The 19,229-nt window shown below is 43.2% G+C and overlaps 1 protein-coding gene across 2 annotated transcripts in view; it reads right to left on the bottom strand.

Annotated features, from left to right (window-relative positions):
• Positions 1-19,229, bottom strand: part of CCDC113 (coiled-coil domain containing 113) — a 28,022-nt gene that overhangs the window by 4,598 nt on the left and 4,195 nt on the right. For both annotated transcript variants that reach the window (XM_049622374.1, XM_049622375.1), the window contains exons 4-7: positions 16,821-16,976; positions 15,957-16,037; positions 13,077-13,232; positions 8,224-8,331 (exon numbers count right to left, since the gene is read on the bottom strand). In XM_049622374.1, the coding sequence (XP_049478331.1) occupies positions 8,224-8,331; positions 13,077-13,232; positions 15,957-16,037; positions 16,821-16,976 (501 nt within the window). The remainder of the gene's footprint in view (positions 1-8,223; positions 8,332-13,076; positions 13,233-15,956; positions 16,038-16,820; positions 16,977-19,229) is intronic.

The following is a 19,229-nucleotide window of genomic DNA, read 5'->3' as shown; positions in this document are numbered from 1 at the left end:
ACGGGAACCCTCTTGCACTGTTGGTGGGAATGCAAATTGGTGCAGCCGCTCTGGAAAGCAGTGTGGAGGTTCCTCAGAAAATTAAAAATAGACCTACCCTATGACCCAGCAATAGCACTGCTAGGAATTTATCCAAGGGATACAGGAGTACTGATGCATAGGGGCACTTGTACCCCAATGTTTATAGCAGCACTCTCAACAATAGCCGAATGATGGAAAGAGCCTAAATGTCCATCAACTGATGAATGGATAAAGAAACTGTGGTTTATATACACAATGGAATACTACGTGGCAATGAGAAAAAATGAAATATGGCCTTTTGTAGCAACGTGGATGGAACTGGAGAGTGTGATGCTAAGTGAAATAAGCCATGCAGAGAAAGACAGATACCGTATGGTTTCACTCTTATGTGGATCCTGAGAAACGTAACAGAAACCCATGGGGGAGGGGAAGGAAAAAAAAAAAAAGAGGTTAGAGTGGGAGAGAGCCAAAGCATAAGAGACTGTTAAAAACTGAGAACAAACTGAGGGTTGATGGGGGGTGGGAGGGAGGGGAGGGTGGGTGATGGGTATTGAGGAGGGCACCTTTTGGGATGAGCACTGGGTGTTGTATGGAAACCAATTTGACAGTAAATTTCATATATTAAATAAATAAATAAATAAATAAAGTAAAAATTGTTTCAACAAGAAAAAAAAAATCTCCTTGGGGCACCTGAGTGGCTGAGTCAGTTAAGCATCCAACTTAGGCTCAGGTCATGATCTCATGGTTTGTGAGTTCGAGCCCCACATCAGGCTCTGTGCTGACACAGGCTCTGTGTCTCCTCCTCCTCTCTCTGCCCCTCCCATGCTCATGCTCTGTCTCTCTCTGTCTCTCAATAATAAATAAATGTTAAAAAATTTTAAAAATAATAAAAATAAAAATTAAAAAATCTCCTTGTTATTTTAATTGAATACCATGATGTCACAGATCAATTCAAACAGAGCTAACGTTTTTATAATGTTGAATCTTCCTAGCCTAGCATTGTCTTTTAATTCCTTGCTTCACAAAGTACATCACCTGGGAAGTGGGTAAAAATAAGACCCTTAGGCCTACCCAATCAGAATCTGCATTTTAACAAGATCCCCAGGTGGTTGGTTTGCACCTTCCAGTTTGAGAAGCACTGTTTTCATTCACTCTGAAGCAAATCAATAAAAGCATTTTTTAATTAACTTGTCAGAATGCCATAAAACTTGTCAAGAGCATTCAGTGAATATGTGCTATGTCTAGCATATATCTGTGGGGACATCTAAACAGGTACCTAGACATTCTTGTAGGACAATGATTAAAGAATACCTAAGATAACGTGTAATGAAGGAGCAAGAACCAAGGCATTAAAAATAAGTTCTACTGCCTCAAGGAAGGTGCTGAGAAGACCGGGAACTGCAGTCCCTACCTAGCACTTCACTTGTAGAGCAGGGGTGTCACCACAAGACAGGCAGGCCACTGTTCCCACCCCTAGGTCTTAGCAGCAATACAGAAGTTTTGCTCATGGGGAGAGACTGTAAAATAGAGAGCTCCAGAGTGCTGCCTGGAGGGACTGACTGAATTTGGAACAAAGTGTGGGGAGTTCATGCCTAAGTACTTTCTGGAAAACAATGGAGATCTTTGGGGTGAGCAATTAGGAGGCAGCTGGAAGTTCTATGATAATAGTACCAACAAACAATAGACCAGCTGGATGTTTAACAGAACCAGGTAAGGAGACCATTAAGAAACTTCATGGGATTGGAGCAAACCTCAAAGACTGCCAAAGAGGTCCCTGCAAAGGGGACTGACTTTGACTTGATCAGAATGTGCAGCAATTAATGTCCCAGAGGGTTGGTGAAAGCAACAGAGCAATCAGCTAGTAATTAATGGAGGCTAACAGCTGGGTATGATACCAATAGAAGCAGACCAGCCAGATGCTTAGCTGGAAGATGAAGGAAAGAGTCAAAGAGAACTCGGCTGAAACACCAGTCATTCCTGGTTGTCAGGGACACTTACCCACAATCAAGGCTTCCTCCTTTAAGGAGCAACACCAGAGGCTATCAATAGCAAGAGAAATAGACTATAACATCTATTTCTAATAGTCAAGCCAAATCACTAAATGAGCAAAAGGTGGGTGGAATTAGTATCCAGCATTGCTATAATATTATCTAAAATGTCCAGTTTTCATCAAAAACTACAAGATGGGGATGCCTGGGTGGCTCAGTCGGTTAAGTGTCAGACTCTTGATTTCAGCTCAGGTCATGCATGATCTCACAGTCTGTGGGATCGAGCCCTGCATATGGCTCTGTGCTCAAAGAGTGGAGCTTAATTAGGATTCTCTCTCACCCTCACTCTGCCCCTCCCCACCATTTCTCTAAAAATAAATACCTAAACTTTTTTTAAAAAAATTACAAGATAGGCAAAGAAACAGGAAAGTGCGACTCACAAAGGGAAAAAAGCAGGCAACATAAACCACCTTTGAGGGAGTCCAGATGGTGGACTTAGCAGACAAAGTCTTCAAAACAGTTATTATCAATATGTTCAAAGAACCAAGGCAACCATTTTTCTTAATTTAGAGAGAGAGTGTGCAAGTGGGGAAGAGGAGTGGAGGGAGAGAGAGAATCTTAAGCAGAGCTCTATCCCATGACCCTGGGATCTTGAGCTGAAATCAAGAGTCAGACCTCAACTGACAGAGCCATCCAGGCACCCCAAGGCAATCGTTTTTAAAGAATTAAGGGAATATATGATGCTAATGTTTCATCAAATAGAGAATATTTATAGAGAGGTAGAAATTATTTTTTCAAAAAACAAATGAAAAATTTGGAATATTTTCAACATAGTAACTGAAATGAAAAATTCACTGGAGGAGATCACAGATTTAAGCCAGCAGAACAAACAATTAGAGATTAGAGATCATGAAATAGGAAAAGCACAGAGGAGGGGCACATGGGTGGCTCAGTCGGTTAAGTAAAATCTGACTCTTGATTTTGGCTCGGGTTATGATCTCACAGTTAATGGGTTCGAGACCCCATCAGGCTCCATGCTGACAGTGTGGAGCCTGCTTGGGATTCTGTCTCCCTCTCTCTCTTCCCCTTCCCTGCTCTCTATCTCTCTCTCTTAAAATAAATAAATAAACATTTAAAATATTGAAACAAAAGAAAAAGGAAAAAGAAGAAAAATTAAATCACAGAGAAATGTGAGACACCATTAAATGTACCAGCATACATGTAATGGAAATTTTAGAAGGAGGGGAGGAAGAGAAAGGAAAAAATATTCAAGGAAACAATGGTTTTCCATCATTTCCATTTTCCAATAATGGAAAACTTCCAAAATTTGATGAAAAGTATTTTTATGAAAAATATTAAGCTACATATCGAAGAAGCTCAACAAACTCTGAGTAACAAATTGGAAAGAAATCCATACCCAGACACATCATACCCAAAATGTTGAATGACAAGGCAAAGAGAAAATAGTGAAAGCAGCAAGGAAACACAAGTAATCACATACAAAGGAAACCAAATAACGGCAATAGCTGACTTCTCATCAGAAATACTGGAAGCCAGAAGGCAGCAGGATAACATATTCTAAGGGCTGAATGAAAAAAAAACTGTCAAACAAGAATATCCTATCCTGCAAAACTATCTCTAAAAATGAAAGCAAGCAATGAGCACACTCAGATCTTGGTTTCTAATGCTATTCTCAAGTAAGAGGAACCTGGACTCCTTGGAGAAATGGCTAATTATAGCCATTCTGCTGAAGCAGAAAATATATGAGATGAGTCTCAAGCATTTTCTAGTGCCAGAAAAGAAAAAGTGCTAAGACACCCACCTACCCACACACACACACACACACACGCACACATGCACACACAGGGATATGTCAAAGGTACATAGGCCAACTGAAAGAGCTCCCAATGGCCAAGGTGAAACAATGTGAGTAATAAAACAAATAATATTAGATTATAACCCAACATATAAAATTAATACTCATGGTCCCTTTGACAGCACATATGCTAAAATTAACATCCATGAATTGATACTGATATACATAAATGATTAAAAAAATAAATGGAGGAGAATAGACTAATCTCCCAGACAGATGATCCAAATAGTTTATAACTCCCCACTTCTTCAGTGTGGGCTACACATTGTAACATCTTTCCAAAGAATATGGTCTGAATATTAGAGGAAAGAGTAACTGTATAGTGGACAATCCCACAGAATATAACAGCAGCCAGATGATCAAAGTTGACATCAGTAGTGATAAGTCATGTTGACAGTATGCTCCTTTGATAGGATGTGATGAAAATGGCACTTCACCTCTCTGATCTTCCTCCCAAAAACCATTTAACCTCAGTCTAATCATAGGAAAGACAGCAGACAAATCCTAACAGAGGAACAGTCGACAAAATACTTGACCACTTCACAAACTTTCAAGGTCATCAACAATAAGCAAAGCCTGAGAAACTGTCAAAGCCAAGAAAAACCTAAGGAGACGTGACACTGAATGTAATGTGTTATCCTGGATGGGATCCTGGAACAGAAAAGGACATCAGATAAAAAGGATATATGAATAATATTAATTATAAGTATTAATCATAAGGCATCGATAATGGTTTATCAATTTTAATAAATATTCTACTGTAAGATGTTAATAATAGGGGAAAATGGGTATGAGATACTTGGGAACTCTGCACTCTTCACAGTTTTCTAAAACAGTCCTAAAGTAAATTTTATTTTCTTAAGATGAAAAATAGACATTCCCAGATAAACACACACCAAAGAGAATTTGTTGCTAGCAGACCCCCCCTTACAAGATATACTAGAGGAAGTTCTTCGGGCTGAAAACAAATGACACCAGAAAGTAACTTAAATCCATGTGAAGAAAACACATAGCACAAGTAATGGTAATTGTGTAAGTAATTATAAACGACAGTATAATGACATATTCTCCTCTCTTAATGGATTTAAAAAGCAATTCATAAAGCAGTGTGTATATATTTCTATTGTGGGCTGGCAACATAAAAATGTACCATATTTGATAAAGACAGCACAAAGGCAGGGTGAACAAAGCTATATTTGAGTAAGGAAATAGCACAAGATGGTAACTTGAATTCACAGGAAGAGATGGAGAGAAGCACACTATGGTAAACAGGAAGGCTAATACAACAAACTCCAGGAACATACTTCATCTCCTTTCTTCTGGCAGCTTTTAGACCCCTTCCTCACATTTACAAGATTAACTCAAAATGTATTATAAACCTAAATGTAAGACCTATAAAACTCACAACAGAAGACATAGGCCTGAAGCTTCATGATAGTAAGTAATGGTTTTATTTTATTTTATTTTATTTTATTTTTCAGAGAGAAAAAGCGTGCATGCACATGGGGAGAGGCAGAAGGAGAGGGAATCTTAAGAGGTCCAGCAGGGCTCGATCTCACGATCCTGAGATCATGACCTGAGCCAAAATCAAGAGTCAGACACTTAATCGACTAAGCCACCCAGGCAACCCAAGTAATGGTTTCTTAGATATGACACTGAGCTCAAGTGCAAAAGAAAAAAATAGATAAATTAGAGCTCACCAAAATTAAAAACTGTAAACAGTACCATCAAGAGAGTAAAAAGGAAACCTACAGAACAGGAGAAAATATTTGCAAGTCATATATCTGACAAGTTATTTGAATCCAGAATACATAAAGAATTCCTATAATTCAATTATAAAAAGACAGATAACTCAATTAAAAACTTATTCAGGGGCTAAGGGCTTGAATAGATATTTCTCAAAAAAGACACATGGCCAATAAGCAAAAGAAGGGAAACTCCATGTTAATAGTCATTAGGGAAATTCAAATCAAAACCACAATGAGGTATCACTTCACATCCACTAGGACAGCTATTAGAAAACAAACAAAAAACCGTGGAAAGTAACAAGTATTGGTGAAGATGTACAGAAATTAGAACCCTCATGTGTTGGTGAAATGTTGGTAAAATGGTACAACCCCTTTCTTTTTTTTTTTTTTTTAATGTTTATTTTTGAGACAGAGCAAGACAGAGCATGAACAGGGGGAGGGTCAGAGAGAGAGGGAGACACAGAATCCGAAGCAGGCTCCAGGCTCTGAGCTGTCAGCACAGAGCCCGACGCGGGGCTCAAACCCACGGATGGTGAGATCATGACCTGAGCCGAAGTCAGACGCTTAACTTGAGCCACCCAGGAGCCCCAAGTGCAGCACCTTTCAAAACAGTTTTGCAGTTTCTCTAAATGTAAAAATGTCACCATATTTAAGTCACAATTCTACTTTTACCTCTATGTCCGAGAGAAGAGGAAACATACATTTACACAATACTTGTACGCAAAAGTTCATAGCAGCATTATTCGTAATAGCCAAAAACAACCCATGGGAAACAACCCTTTAACCGCTGAATGGATAAAACGTGGTCTACATCCATACAAGGAAATATTATTTAGCCATGAAAAGAAACAAAGTACTGACACATACTACAACATGAATCTTGAAAATATTGTTGAATAAGCCAGTCATGAAAGACCACATACTATATGATCTCTTTTCAGTGGAGTGTCCTGGGTGGCTCGGTCGGTTGAGCATCCGACTTTGGCTCAGGTCGTGATCTCGTGGTTCATGGGTTCAAGCCCAGAGTCAAGCCCTGTGCTGACAGCTCAGAGCCTGGAGCCTGCTTCGGATTCTGTGTCTCCCTCTCTCTCTGCCCCTCCCCTGCTCACACTCTCTCTGTCTCTTTCTCTCAAAAATATAAACAAATACATACATACATACATACACGCATACATACATACATACATACATACACACACAAATAGAGTGCCCAGAACAGGCAAATTCACAGAGACAGAAAGTAGACTAGTGTTCATCTAGGGCTGGAGGGCAGGAGTGAGGTGAAGTGGGGAATGGACAAGGATTTCTAACGGGTACAGACTTTCTTTCTAGGGTGACAAAAATGTTCTCAAATATTATGCTGATGGTTACACCATTCTGCGAATATACTACAAACCATTAAAATGTGTGCTTTAAATGAGTGAATTATATAGTACATGAATTAAAACCCAATACAGCTGTTAAAAAAAAAAGGTAACAAGAAAACTAAAATATACTAAGCAGTGAAAGCCAGGCTTGTAAAAACCGATGCTATGTTTTACTTATAATCTAATAAATGTCCACCCAAACAAATAAATACCACAGAAATTCTGCATGGAGAGAGCACACAGACTACTCCTTGAACTTTGTTACCGGCCACTCTGTACCGAGATGGGTTTTTTTGCAGGTGTTGGTTCTCCATCAAGGAAACAACGTGGATGCCATGACAAAACTGAGTCAGCTGTAGTCATCCTGTGGCTTTTCAGCTATCATAGACAGGTTTGGGGCCACACATACTGCTGGGGACACTTATCCCATTCAAGACAAGGTCACTAATAACCGTATAAGTTATGAGGCTGACAAAGCATTGCTATCCTGGTTCTAATGGATCACCACAAGGGTTGTGACATCTATTTCACAGATGTGGAAACTGAGGCCTGTCTAATTAAAAGGCATGTTCAAAGCTAGAAACTGGCAACACCAAAGCTGATGCTCTTTCCCCCATCTTTCCAAAAAAGTCCTCTGAGTCACATCCTGCGTGTATTTAACTTGCCAAAATTCAACTGTATGCGCTCAGCAAAATAGTGAGAGTGTTAACTCACAATGTAGATGTAAGGGGCTCACATCTTTTCACACTGTGACCATCATCCCAGCATCCTCTATACCGAGTAAAAACTACATGTTTAAAGAACTTTCTCTCCTTTACACAGAACACTATATTTTGGCATGTGTACTTTTTCTCATACCGATTTTTACACGCATTCTACACTTTTTGTGAGGTTGTATACAAAACACTTTGAATATGATACTTTATGGGTCACTTAAGGAATTCTCGAGTGTTATCTGGACTCTACATGATTTCTAGACTGCTTCATGCTTTCTACATGATTTTTGACTCTAGACCCTAACCTAGCAATAAAATGCCAACACTACTGGGCTGTGAGTTCCTGGTGCCATTTCTTCTTTTCGATGGCCCTGAGCTCTTTTGACTTACGGTCTAGGCTTTTCTAGACAAAAACCAAGGTGGCTTGGGTCTTGGTGTGCACTGGCTCGTGCCCTTGTAGACAGAAGGAGACAAACACCAGAAACAGCACATTTTGCCCTCTCCTACCTCCTCTGCTTGCAGGGTTTCGCTTTCAATTTTCTCAAGTAACTCATTTCTCAGCAAGATCTCCTTGTCCAGATGGATGGACATTTCCGTTGATCGCTGTAGCTTGCTCTGAAATATAACAACACCACAAGTCTTTAGCAAAGATGATCGCTCAGGACTACAGGACATGTATTAAGCAGGACAATACGAGACTGTCCAGGAACTTGGGCCTGCCCTTCTCACAGCCGCCCATATCTTTAGAATGCTGGCACCCAGATGGGAGGGGGAGGTGAAGACCTGCAGAGTGGCCAGACACACCAGGATCCAAACCCTGCCCCACCATTTACTAAAAGAAACCTTGGGCAAGTCCTGGAACCTCTCTAAACATGGTCGCCTCACAGGGCTGTAGGGAGAGGCTTAAGGGAGATAAACATGGCAGAGTGCTGAGCATGGTGCCTGACACATGGAGACACTCACACAAACAGCTGCCATTACTAGATGAAGAGAGAGAGATACTCCCCCCGAGGTAGGTGCCATTATGCCACTTTATAGGTGAAAGAACTGACTCCTAAGAGGGTGAAACAAATTTGCCCAAGGTCGTAGAGACAAGAGGTTAACCAGGGTCTGAACCCATGGGCTCCATGGGCTCCACCCGTCTCCAATGCCTGTCCGAGCTGGGCCTGCTGGCATCATCAACTCCTGCATGAGCTGCCCTGCAGCTTCCCATCATCACCTGCGGCTACCTTTCACCAGCTCCCCCCAGGCCCCTGCTTCTCAGATTTGCCTCTGTTGCACCTTTGTCTCCCAGCAGGAGTCAGCCTGGAGTAGTTGGGACACACTCTGCTGGGCTGAAGAGTGGGCCAAGGGACAGAATCCAGTGACTCTGAGGGGATCGCTCAAGTTCTGAGACTCCGCTTACCCAGCACCAGGCACTGGCCAGCAGAACAACCTAGGCCATGCCGCCCAGAGGCCGGCTTGGGGGCTACATGGAGGTGTAAGAAACAAAGTAAAACTGCAACTGTGCTGAGCCCTAAGAAGGGGAGGACAGCGGTCGAGTTTCCCTGGGGGATAGGATGCTGGAAAGTGAGCTGAAGGGTTATATCAAGCGTGTCTAGGTAAGAGGGGAGGGAAGAACATGCCGAGCTAAGGAAAAGCCTGGGAGAGGAGGGTGCTGGGGCATTATGCCCAAAGTATCAAATCTTAGACCTGGCAATAAAGCCTAGAGCCATGTGCCTGGGGGACTCAGGGCACTGGGGGCCACCACCCTCCTTGTTCCTCTTCTTGCCAGACCTCCCTTCTCTAAGGCTCATTTCCTGCTCCACCTCCTGCATGTAGTTCTCTGCCTAGGAAAGTGCCATGGGTCAGAGACCAGACTGAGGGGGTGGGCTGTGGGGCAGTGGGGGGGCAGCGTAGGACTTCACTGCAAACCAGCAGGTCACAGGGGAGAGGAGAGCAGAGGGAAGGCACTAACCCCGCAGTGCAGAGAGACAGGGCAGGAAAGGAAGGACCGCAAGGGCACCTGTAAGGCAGTCCCTGGCTCCGGTGGGGCAGGGCCCTCAAGGTGTGAGGACAGCAATTTGTGATGCTGAGCGGGACACCGGTCACTTAAGGTGGCTACTTCTAAAAAGGTACATCTGCTCTCTCTTGCTGTGTAACAAATCATCACAAATTTTGTGGCATAAAACAACACCCTTTTATCACCTCAGTTTCTATAGGACAGAGTCCAGGCACAGTGTGGCTCGATTCTCTGCCCAGGTAGGGTCCCGTGGGGCTGAAATCAAGACGTTGGCCAGGGCTGGCTCTCATCTGGGGTCCTCTTTCAAGCTCACAGACCGTTTGCAGAATGCATCTCCTTGAAGTTGTAAGACTAAGGTCTCTGTTTTTATCCTGGCGGCCACAAGGTCCCTCTATATTTAAGCCAGCCATGGAGAACTTCTTGCTTAGAGAATTCCCTCCATGCTTCAAATCTCTGACTTCCTCTTACAGACAAAACTCTCTGCTTTCAAAGGGCTTATATGATTAGGTCAGATCCACCCAATAATCTCCCTATCTTAAGGTCAACTATGCCATATTATATTATGTAATCATATAACAAAACAGAACCTAATAATAGAATCTATCACACCCACAGCCTTGGGGATTGTACAGGGTGCATACACCAGTGGGTGGGGAGTCTTGGGGGACATCTTGGAATTCTACTGACCACAAGGCACTAGTTTACATGGAGATCACTAGTTTATAGTCAATTAGGAATGACACATCACAGCTGTCATCATATGCTTATATTCTACTAGATTCTACCAGGGAGAGCTTGACGGCATAAAGTCAGAGAAAAAGGTGCCCCTTTGGCTGAGGCTCATGGACCAAACTCACAGAAGAGGCCGTGTCTGTTTCCTTCACATCTATACCCTCAGCACTTAGCCTGGTGCCCGGCATGCCACAGGTCCTTGGTATGTTTGGTAACAGTTATTCTGCATATGAGCTGCTGAAGTGAACACCTGGTAATAGCTATTTTCGTGTTTTCACAAGGTCTTACACTTGGGTGTTTGATATTTATATGAAAGTGGTCTCTCCTGCCACCACCATCCCCCCAACCCACCATCCTCTAAACACACACCTGAATTGCTAGCAGCTCCTTTGACAATGCTGGCTAAGCACTTGCTTTGGCCAGGCACTGTCCTCGGTGCTAGGAACATGGCGCAGACCAGCCAGAGCTCTATCCTGGTGGTGAGTCGCAAAAATCTGTCTCTGAGAGGTGAGGCACCATACCCATGGTCCCTAGTGGAATACCCCTTCAAACTCAGGTGAGGTAGGACTCCAAAACTCAACAGTTGTTCTGCCTCCATTTCCCCTAGGAGACCTAACAACTGAGACATGGAAAAAATGAGCCGGCTCCTCCCTCAACCTGTCACTGAGTCCACTGTAGGATTCCTGTAGCACCTCCTCCCAAGCTCCACCATCTGCTTACTATTATTTGAAACAGGCCTGCAGGAATGATGGCCTCTAGGGTTCTGACCAGAATAGTTCCCATCCCACTCACTGTGGCCTGTGGTGCTGCTGCATGGGTACGGCCAACAATCTGTCCTCTGCATTGACACTTGTCCTAAAGAGCTCAGGCCCTGGACCTGGAAGTTTCATTTTATAGACCAGTAGCTCCACTCCAAACCCCTAGCTTTTCTACACAAGACCAGACAGGCTCTGTGCTACTTAAGTTGATTCCACGGGATAAGATCAAGATCCAATGTGATGCAACCACGTACTACCCAGCTTTCTAGCCAGTGAGGGCCTGGGAGTCATGGGGATTGGCTTCATCTTGAAATAACAGTGATCAGATAAGCTAACTACTGATGAGATAAGATCAAAATGGATGATCTATTACAGATGGATGACACATGAGTTTCAAAATGCCAGCACAATGCTGTCTACATGCTTTATGCCAGGGAGAAGCAGTTGGGTTAGGTGGGACACGTACCGGACTAGGAGTCCCAGCCCTGTCACAAACTTGTTGCTTGAACCTGGCAATCATTTTCTCTTTGGGCCTCAAGGTTTTCATTTGTAAAAGGAAAATGTTGGACAAACTTAACAGTCTGATCTAAACATCTCCAAATTTACATTTTAAAATGACACTGTGTGGGCCAAATGAAGACCACCTGTGAGTTACCTGAAGCCTGTAGCCACCAGGGTCACCAGGGCACTAGGCTAGGGGTCAGCAGCCTTGCTCTGTAAAAGCTGGATAGCAAATATTTATTTATTTATTTTAATTTTTTTAATTTAAATTTTATTTTATTTTAGAGAGAGCGTGAGTGGGGGAGAGGGGCAGAAGGGGAGAGAGAGAATCTTAAGCAGGCTCCATGCTCAGTGAGAAACTTGACATGGGGCTTGATCCCACAACCCTGGGATCATGACCTGAGCCAAAATCAGGTCAAACACTCAACTGATGGAGGCACCCAGGTGCCCCAGATAGCAAATATTTAACCTTTGCAGGCCAAGAGGCAAAATTGAGGAGATTATGTAATTACTTATATTAACAAAAGAAAAAACAAATTTCTACAAATGTTTTATTGATGAAATTTAAAATATAATAAGTACATTTTGGAATAGAGGTCTACTAATGAGTAGAATGGAATTTCTGGAGGAGAAACTAATTTTACTTAATTGGGTTTCAAAGATGGTGTTGTCTATAACATCAGTTATAGATGTTCTTCTGTAAAAACCATTCTTTGCTCACAGGCCAGTGGGCAGGATACACTGGCCCAGTTAGCTGACTGCTGCATGAGACAATTGTTAGCAGGGTGACTGGACAGTCACCTGGACAGGGATGGCTGGACAGTGACTGGACAGGGATGGCTACATCCCTGCTCAATTATTAATAGTACCTCTTTCTCTCCCAAAAGGGTTCTGTGGGGATGAGGAATTATTTATTAGTTTTGTGATTTTTAGCTAAGAGAGTTTTCTTCTGGAGGGTTTTAAGTAGGGAAGTGCTTATTACAGGCTTAAGTTAAACAGGGCCCTAAAAGCGGTTAGTTCTCAAAACTCACTGTACATATAAATCATCTGGGGCATTAAAAACAAAAACCAAAACGCATGGCCCTCACCCTCACCCCTTAACTCAATTGGCCAGGATTGGACTAGGGTGTTTGTACATTTTAAAAAAAAAAACAAAAGCTGTCTGAGTGGTTCCAATGCACAGCTAGGGTTGTGGGAATATTCGAGTTTTTTAGGAGAAACGGCTTGTCAAGAGAAATCAGGGAGCAACAGTAAATGGAGGACATCCAAGCCTTTTGTAAAACTGCAGTGGTGTCTGGGAACCTCACTGTGGCTGGCAAGGTGGGTGTGGGAGGCCTCAGGGACCTGTGCATCAGGGAGGACCTTACTTTGTATGCATTGAGTCTCTGCAGGGTGTTTCCAGATGCCAGCTTTAGCTGGATCAGTTCTTGATTCTTTGCTTCAATGGTCTCTAAAAACTGAGCATTCTCGATCTTCAGCTGCTGAAAATCAACGTCATGGAGGGCCTCGCCCACCTCTTCCTTCTACAGCTCAGAAAGAAGAAAAAAACGACATGAGGTTGTGAGTTCTAAATATGACTCACATCTTGTAATTATGGATGAAATTCTGAAAATTGGTCATCATTTAGTCATTCAACAAACACAGGCTGGGGATCTGCTTGGTGCCAGGACTGGAACAAGGCACTAGGGTAGAGATTTGAATAAATACAATACTCCCTGTCCTCAAGGAACACACATTCAACCAGGGTTCACAAACAGGTTACTGTGTGGTATAGTGGGAGGGGCAGTGGGCACACAGAAGGCCCTCAGCCAGGCCAGAGAAGAATGGAAGCCTGGGTCAGTAAGGGCTTCCCAAAAGAGGTAGTACCTAAACAGTGCTATGAAGGAAAAGTAGGAAGGAGACCATATAAAAGTTGTTTTTAACCTGGAAAACCCAGGACCAGCAGCCCATAAATTCCCTTCCTGTGTTCATGTGACATTTTTGTACTGTGGTTGTATCAGGGAGGGTTCCCTCCCTGACCTGGCCCACCTTACCTGCCTCACCAGGTCTAGGCCATCTTATGTTTGTGGCAGGTGAGAGCCAAATTCGGGAACTGTTCCTCACCCCCACACTCTACTCACGCTCTACTACCTCCTAGAAGGCTTCTTCCCTTTCCCTCAAAACAACAAGAACAATTTCCTGAAGCCCCAGTAATGACCCATCCTTCAGCTCAAATACTCCCAAACCATCTTCCACACCAGAAAAATTCCCCCTGTGGCTCCTCGGTCCCTACTGCTGTTACCTCTGGATACCAGTTACACATGAAGCCTTTTCCTACCATCCCCACTCCCTGCTAATCTGTGAGCTCCCGAGGGCAGGACCACCTCAGGGTCAGTCCTGTGTGGCAGTGGCTTTTAGGCTAAAAGCCATCCATGCCCTCCCTCTCTCACATGTCAATCCGTCTTCCAGGATGCCTGGGCCTGCACAAAGCCTGGAGTACCAGAATCGTTTCTGGAGGCAGCTCCTCTCTATTTTCGGCACTGCAGCCAGGGCCAGATTTTTTCTTACACTCATCTCAAATATCCTTCAATGATACCGCCACTCCAGCCCTCACTCCCCACTGGGGACCTCCAGAACAGTGTGTTCTCTCCTTCCCACAGTTGCCTGCACACTTGGAGACAGCAACTGGCCCTCCCGGTTCTTCTTGGGTCCTCCTCTGTTCCCCTTGCTCTCCGGCTCCCTCTCCTGGATGGGCTCTAGATGACCAGTTCTTCCAAGTGTGCAGCTCTCTCTGAGACGCACTGCTCCAGGTCCGGGCTGCTCAGAACGAGAGGAGCAAGCCCACCGCTTTCTCCGTGGAGCCCTGTGGTTCTCTGGGTGCCCCTCAGGCCACAGCATCACCTCCAGCTGGGCTGACTTTATCAGGGACTCAAGGGCTAAGCCATGTGGTGTCGGTGCAGTTATCTTAGGGGATCAAAATGGAGGATCTTAAATTTGTCTTCAGTCACTTTGTGCTGTTAAAGATGTCCCAGCTTGTTGTCTTTTGGGATCCCAAGTCAATCAGGCAAGAGTTCCAGACATGTTAATTCTCCTGTACAACTTCGTGTCATTGTCAGTGGTCACCTCTAATGCACATGCCATCAGTGCCCATATTCAAGTTAGTTAAAAATATATTGAGCTAGGAGAGGATGGAGCCATGGAATCACATTCTAGAGGCCCCATGCGGGTCTGCCTTACTGCCTTTAATCAGGAGCCTGTAGAGTCTGTCGCAAAGACACCCAAAGCACACTGTACATGTGCCTCCCAGCCACGTTCCCCAAAAGGGTCAACAAGTATGTCATGAGGGTCTTTCAAGCTCAAGGCAACTATGTCTATGGATCTGCCAGCACAGTAACTGTATGAGTCCACTATTACCGCTGTAACAAATCACCACAAACATAGTGGCTTACAACAAAAATCCATTATATTCTAGCTCAAGAGGACAGAAATCCAAAATGGTTGTTTGGGCTGAAATCAAGGTGCTGGCAGAGCCGCACTCCTTCTTGAGGCCCTTGAGGAAAATCTGTTTCCTTGCCTGCTCCAGCTTTTAGAGGCTGCCTGCACTCTTTTGTTCATGACCACTTCCTCTACCTTAAAAGTTCATCACTCTGATCTCTGCTTCCGTTAACACATCTCTCTCTCCTGTCTTCCTCTTACAAGGACCTTTGTGATTATACTGGACCTACTCAGATAACCCAAGATAATCTCCCTCTGAGTCAAGGGGAGATTATTTTAAGAAAATCTCAAGATCCTTGTCTTTTTTTTTTTTTTTTTTTTTTATAAATTTTTTTTTTCAACGTTTTTTAATTTTTTATTTTTGGGACAGAGAGAGACATAGCATGAACGGGGGAGGGGCAGAGAGAGAGGGAGACACAGAATCGGAAACAGGCTCCAGGCTCCGAGCCGTCAGCCCAGAGCCTGACGCGGGGCTCGAACTCACGGACCGTGAGATCGTGACCTGGCTGAAGTCGGACGCTTAACCGACTGCGCCACCCAGGCGCCCCTCAAGATCCTTGTCTTAATCACATCTGCAAAATCTTTTTGCCACGTGAGGTAACAGATTCATAGATTCCAGGGACTAGGACATGATCATCTTTGGGAACACATTACAGTGATACATCACAGCAACAAGGAAGGAAGGTGGGAAGGAAGGAAAGAAGGAAGGAAGAGAGAAGGAAGCGGGGGAGAGAGAGAGAGAGGAAGGGAGGAAGGAAGGAAGAGCCACATACCTGCCTCAATTGTGAAAGCATCTTTTTCCTCTGCACTTTGAGAGAAACATTTTTCAAACATAATTTATCCTTCATATTATCCTAAAAAATACAAATAAACTTTAATCCATGTCTCTTCTTCTGCCCTGTTGGTTTGAAAAGTTGGTAGGTTTGGGGCTGCAAACCAAACACCGAACCTAACATTCAGTCACTTATTTTTAGGTCTTCTTACCCCCACTGGCATGGCTGTAGCACTTCACTCATGACCAAGAAGCAGAGGTAACTGGGTCTGTGCCATGCAAATTTTCTATTGCTTTTAAATTCAAGATAATTTGGGTATATCGTTTGGGTACAGGGGCCATTCCTGACCAAAATGATTTTATGATTCTTTGGTCTCTTATTCTCTTGGTAGTTTATATAATTTTTATCACTTATAACACATTAAGGATAATAACCCTACATATGTCCAGGATCCTAAGCTTGACATGCTACAAGAGCTTTGAAAGTGAAGGAACATAATTTTATGTCTCCTTATAAATAATGGAACTTGAAGAGCTTGAGATTTATGCAGTCACCTGACTAGATAGGTTCTCACCACCTATCTCTACAAAACATATCAGATCTTGAAACAAATAGTAACAATAAAAAAGAAAAAAACAGTCTGAGATATTATTAATATTCATCCTGCCTGATTGATTTTAGCCTTGATAAACTTGCATTTTAAGACACACAGTGGTAGTGATGCAATAAATCTACATATGTGGACAGCATTTATGGTCTTATGGTGGAACAAATGGAGTGGGGTTGCTTCCCATGGATCATTCTAATGTCATCATCTGATGAATCTATTCTCCCTTGCTAAGCCCCAGCCTCCTGTCAACTCACCCTCCGGCGGTTCATGTCCTCAATGTACTTCATCACTTTCTGAGTGGCCAAAATACTCCCTTTCTTCTTGGATATAGTTTTTAGAACATCTTTTTTAAACTCATGCACTGCTCTGCAGACTTCAACCCATCTCATTTCAGCTTCCTCAATGATTGCCTGGAGGAGTCAGAACAAAGAAAGAACAGTTCCCAAAAATCCTCAAGGATATCTCCCTCTAAGGAAACCTAGGTTCCCAGACCTCTTTGCATCCTAACACGTTTCTTCTTAAACTTAGGAAGATATCTGTAAGATACAAATTTGACAATATCAATGTTATTATTAAAAAGCAGGCCTTTGGGGCACCTGGGTGCCTCAGTTGGTTAAGCACAGACGCCCCAGTGTCTCTCTCTCTTAAAAATAAACAAACATTAAAAAAAAAGCCATAAAAAAGGGGGTGTCCATAAAAAGGGAGTGGACAAACAAAAACAGTGCCTCTGGTATCTCTGTACATATATATTTCCATATCTGAAATATTATTTATTCATTAAAAATTATAACATTAATATAATATGATAGGATAGGATATAAAAAACATCTGGAAGGATATACACCAAAACATTAGCCATAGTCACATCTGGAGAGATGGATTACTAGGGAGACAAATGCTCTTTTTTTTTTTAATGTTTTTATTTATTTTTGAGACCGAGAGAGACAGAGCATGAGCAAGGGAGGGACAGAGAGAGAGAGGGAGACACAGAATCTGAAGCAGGCTCCAGGTTCTGAGCTGTCAGCACAGAGCTTGACGTGGGGCTCGAACTCATGCAGTGTGAGATCATGACCTGAGCTGAGGTCGGCCGCTCAACAAAATGAGCCACCCAGGTGCCCCGGGAGACAAACACCCTTACCATACACTTCTGTAACAGTAATTTGAAAATTTGAAAAAAGACATTATAAATGAATATATGTATTGACATGGAAAGACAGTAAGTGCAAAATACAGTTTATAAAATAATATGACACTTTTTATAAAGAAATTCATATATGCCTAGAAAATAATCTAAACTCTAGGAGAAAAACACAAGAGTCAACACTAATTACCTCCAGGTGGTAACACTGTGGATGGTTACAAATGTTCTTTTAGCTTACCTATACATTCAAATTTTGCTACAATACAGACATTATCTTTAAATAAGAAAACACAAACACATAAAAACACATTATTTGAAAGAATAAAAGGGTATCTGTAGCTGCAGAGCAAATCATCTTAGTTCAGGTTTTGACCTTGGGCACCAAGAAGCAAAAGCATCTTCCTTCACTGGCCATCCCCTTCCCTCCCCGTCATCTTCACATGCCAGAACTCAATCCACCTTCAATGCCACTTTCAACATGTCACTCTCTTGCTCAGCCATCCTTACTGGGGTCATGCTTTCTAAGACATCAAAGATAAAGCCCCCTGCCTGGATTCCAAGGTCTCACCGCCCTGCTCAGGCCCGATTTCCTCATACATCCCCCAAAGCAGCCTCTTCTGTAATCACACTAGTCCCCTCGATGTTTTGAACTTGCCATGTTAATTCCCACCTCCAAGTCCTAGCTCATGTCATTCACCTTACCTAGGGTACCCTTCTTTTCCTATTCCTGCTCTCTATTCCTCATCATTCTTCAAGGCCATGCCAAGCCCTGGGTATAGTCCCATCTCCTCGAAAAAGTCTTCTTTGGCCACTCAAGCCCACATTAGCATGTTAAAATTCAACAATGCATGTTTGGAAAGAGAGAGGAGAGTGGGGGGAGGGCAAGAGGAAGGGAGAGAGTGAGGAAAGGATAGGTCTATGTGGTACAGATGATTCCATCAATAAAGGCATGAGTCTACTGATCTGTCCCTCTGGAGGCAATGAATGTGAGTCTTTGTGTGCCCACATTTAGAAACAGAAAAATGTGGGGCACCTGGTTGGCTCAGTCAGTTAAGCATCTGACTTCCACTCAGGTCATGATCTCACAATTTGTGAGTTCGAGCCCTGCCTTGGGTGACCTTGAGCACTGCTTTGGGTGAGCATGAGCCCTGCTTCAGGTGAGCCCTGCTTCTCTCTCTCTCCTTGTGGGATTCTGTCTCCCTCTCTCTCTGCCCTTCACTTACTTGTACCCTCTCTCTCTAAAAAAAAAAAAAAAGAAAAGAAAAGAAAAAGGAAAAGAAAAGAAAAATTTGGGGCACCTGGGTGGCTCATCAGTTAAGTGTCTGACTCTTGATTTAGGTTCAACTCATGATCTCATGGTTGTAAGATCAAGCCCCGTATCAGGCTCTCTGTGCTGGGCATGGAGCCTGCTTGGGATTCTCTCTCTTCCTCTTCCTCTGCCCACATGCACACATGTATGCTTTCTCTCAAAAAAATAAAAATAGGGGCAGCTGGGTGGCTCAGTCGGTTAAGCATCTGACTC

Source organism: Panthera uncia (genome assembly GCF_023721935.1).
Source record: "Panthera uncia isolate 11264 chromosome E2 unlocalized genomic scaffold, Puncia_PCG_1.0 HiC_scaffold_19, whole genome shotgun sequence".
In the NCBI taxonomy this organism is placed as follows: Eukaryota; Metazoa; Chordata; class Mammalia; order Carnivora; family Felidae; genus Panthera; species Panthera uncia.
The sequence above is the reverse complement of the archived record's forward strand: the minus strand, read 5'-3'. Positions and strand labels throughout refer to the sequence as shown.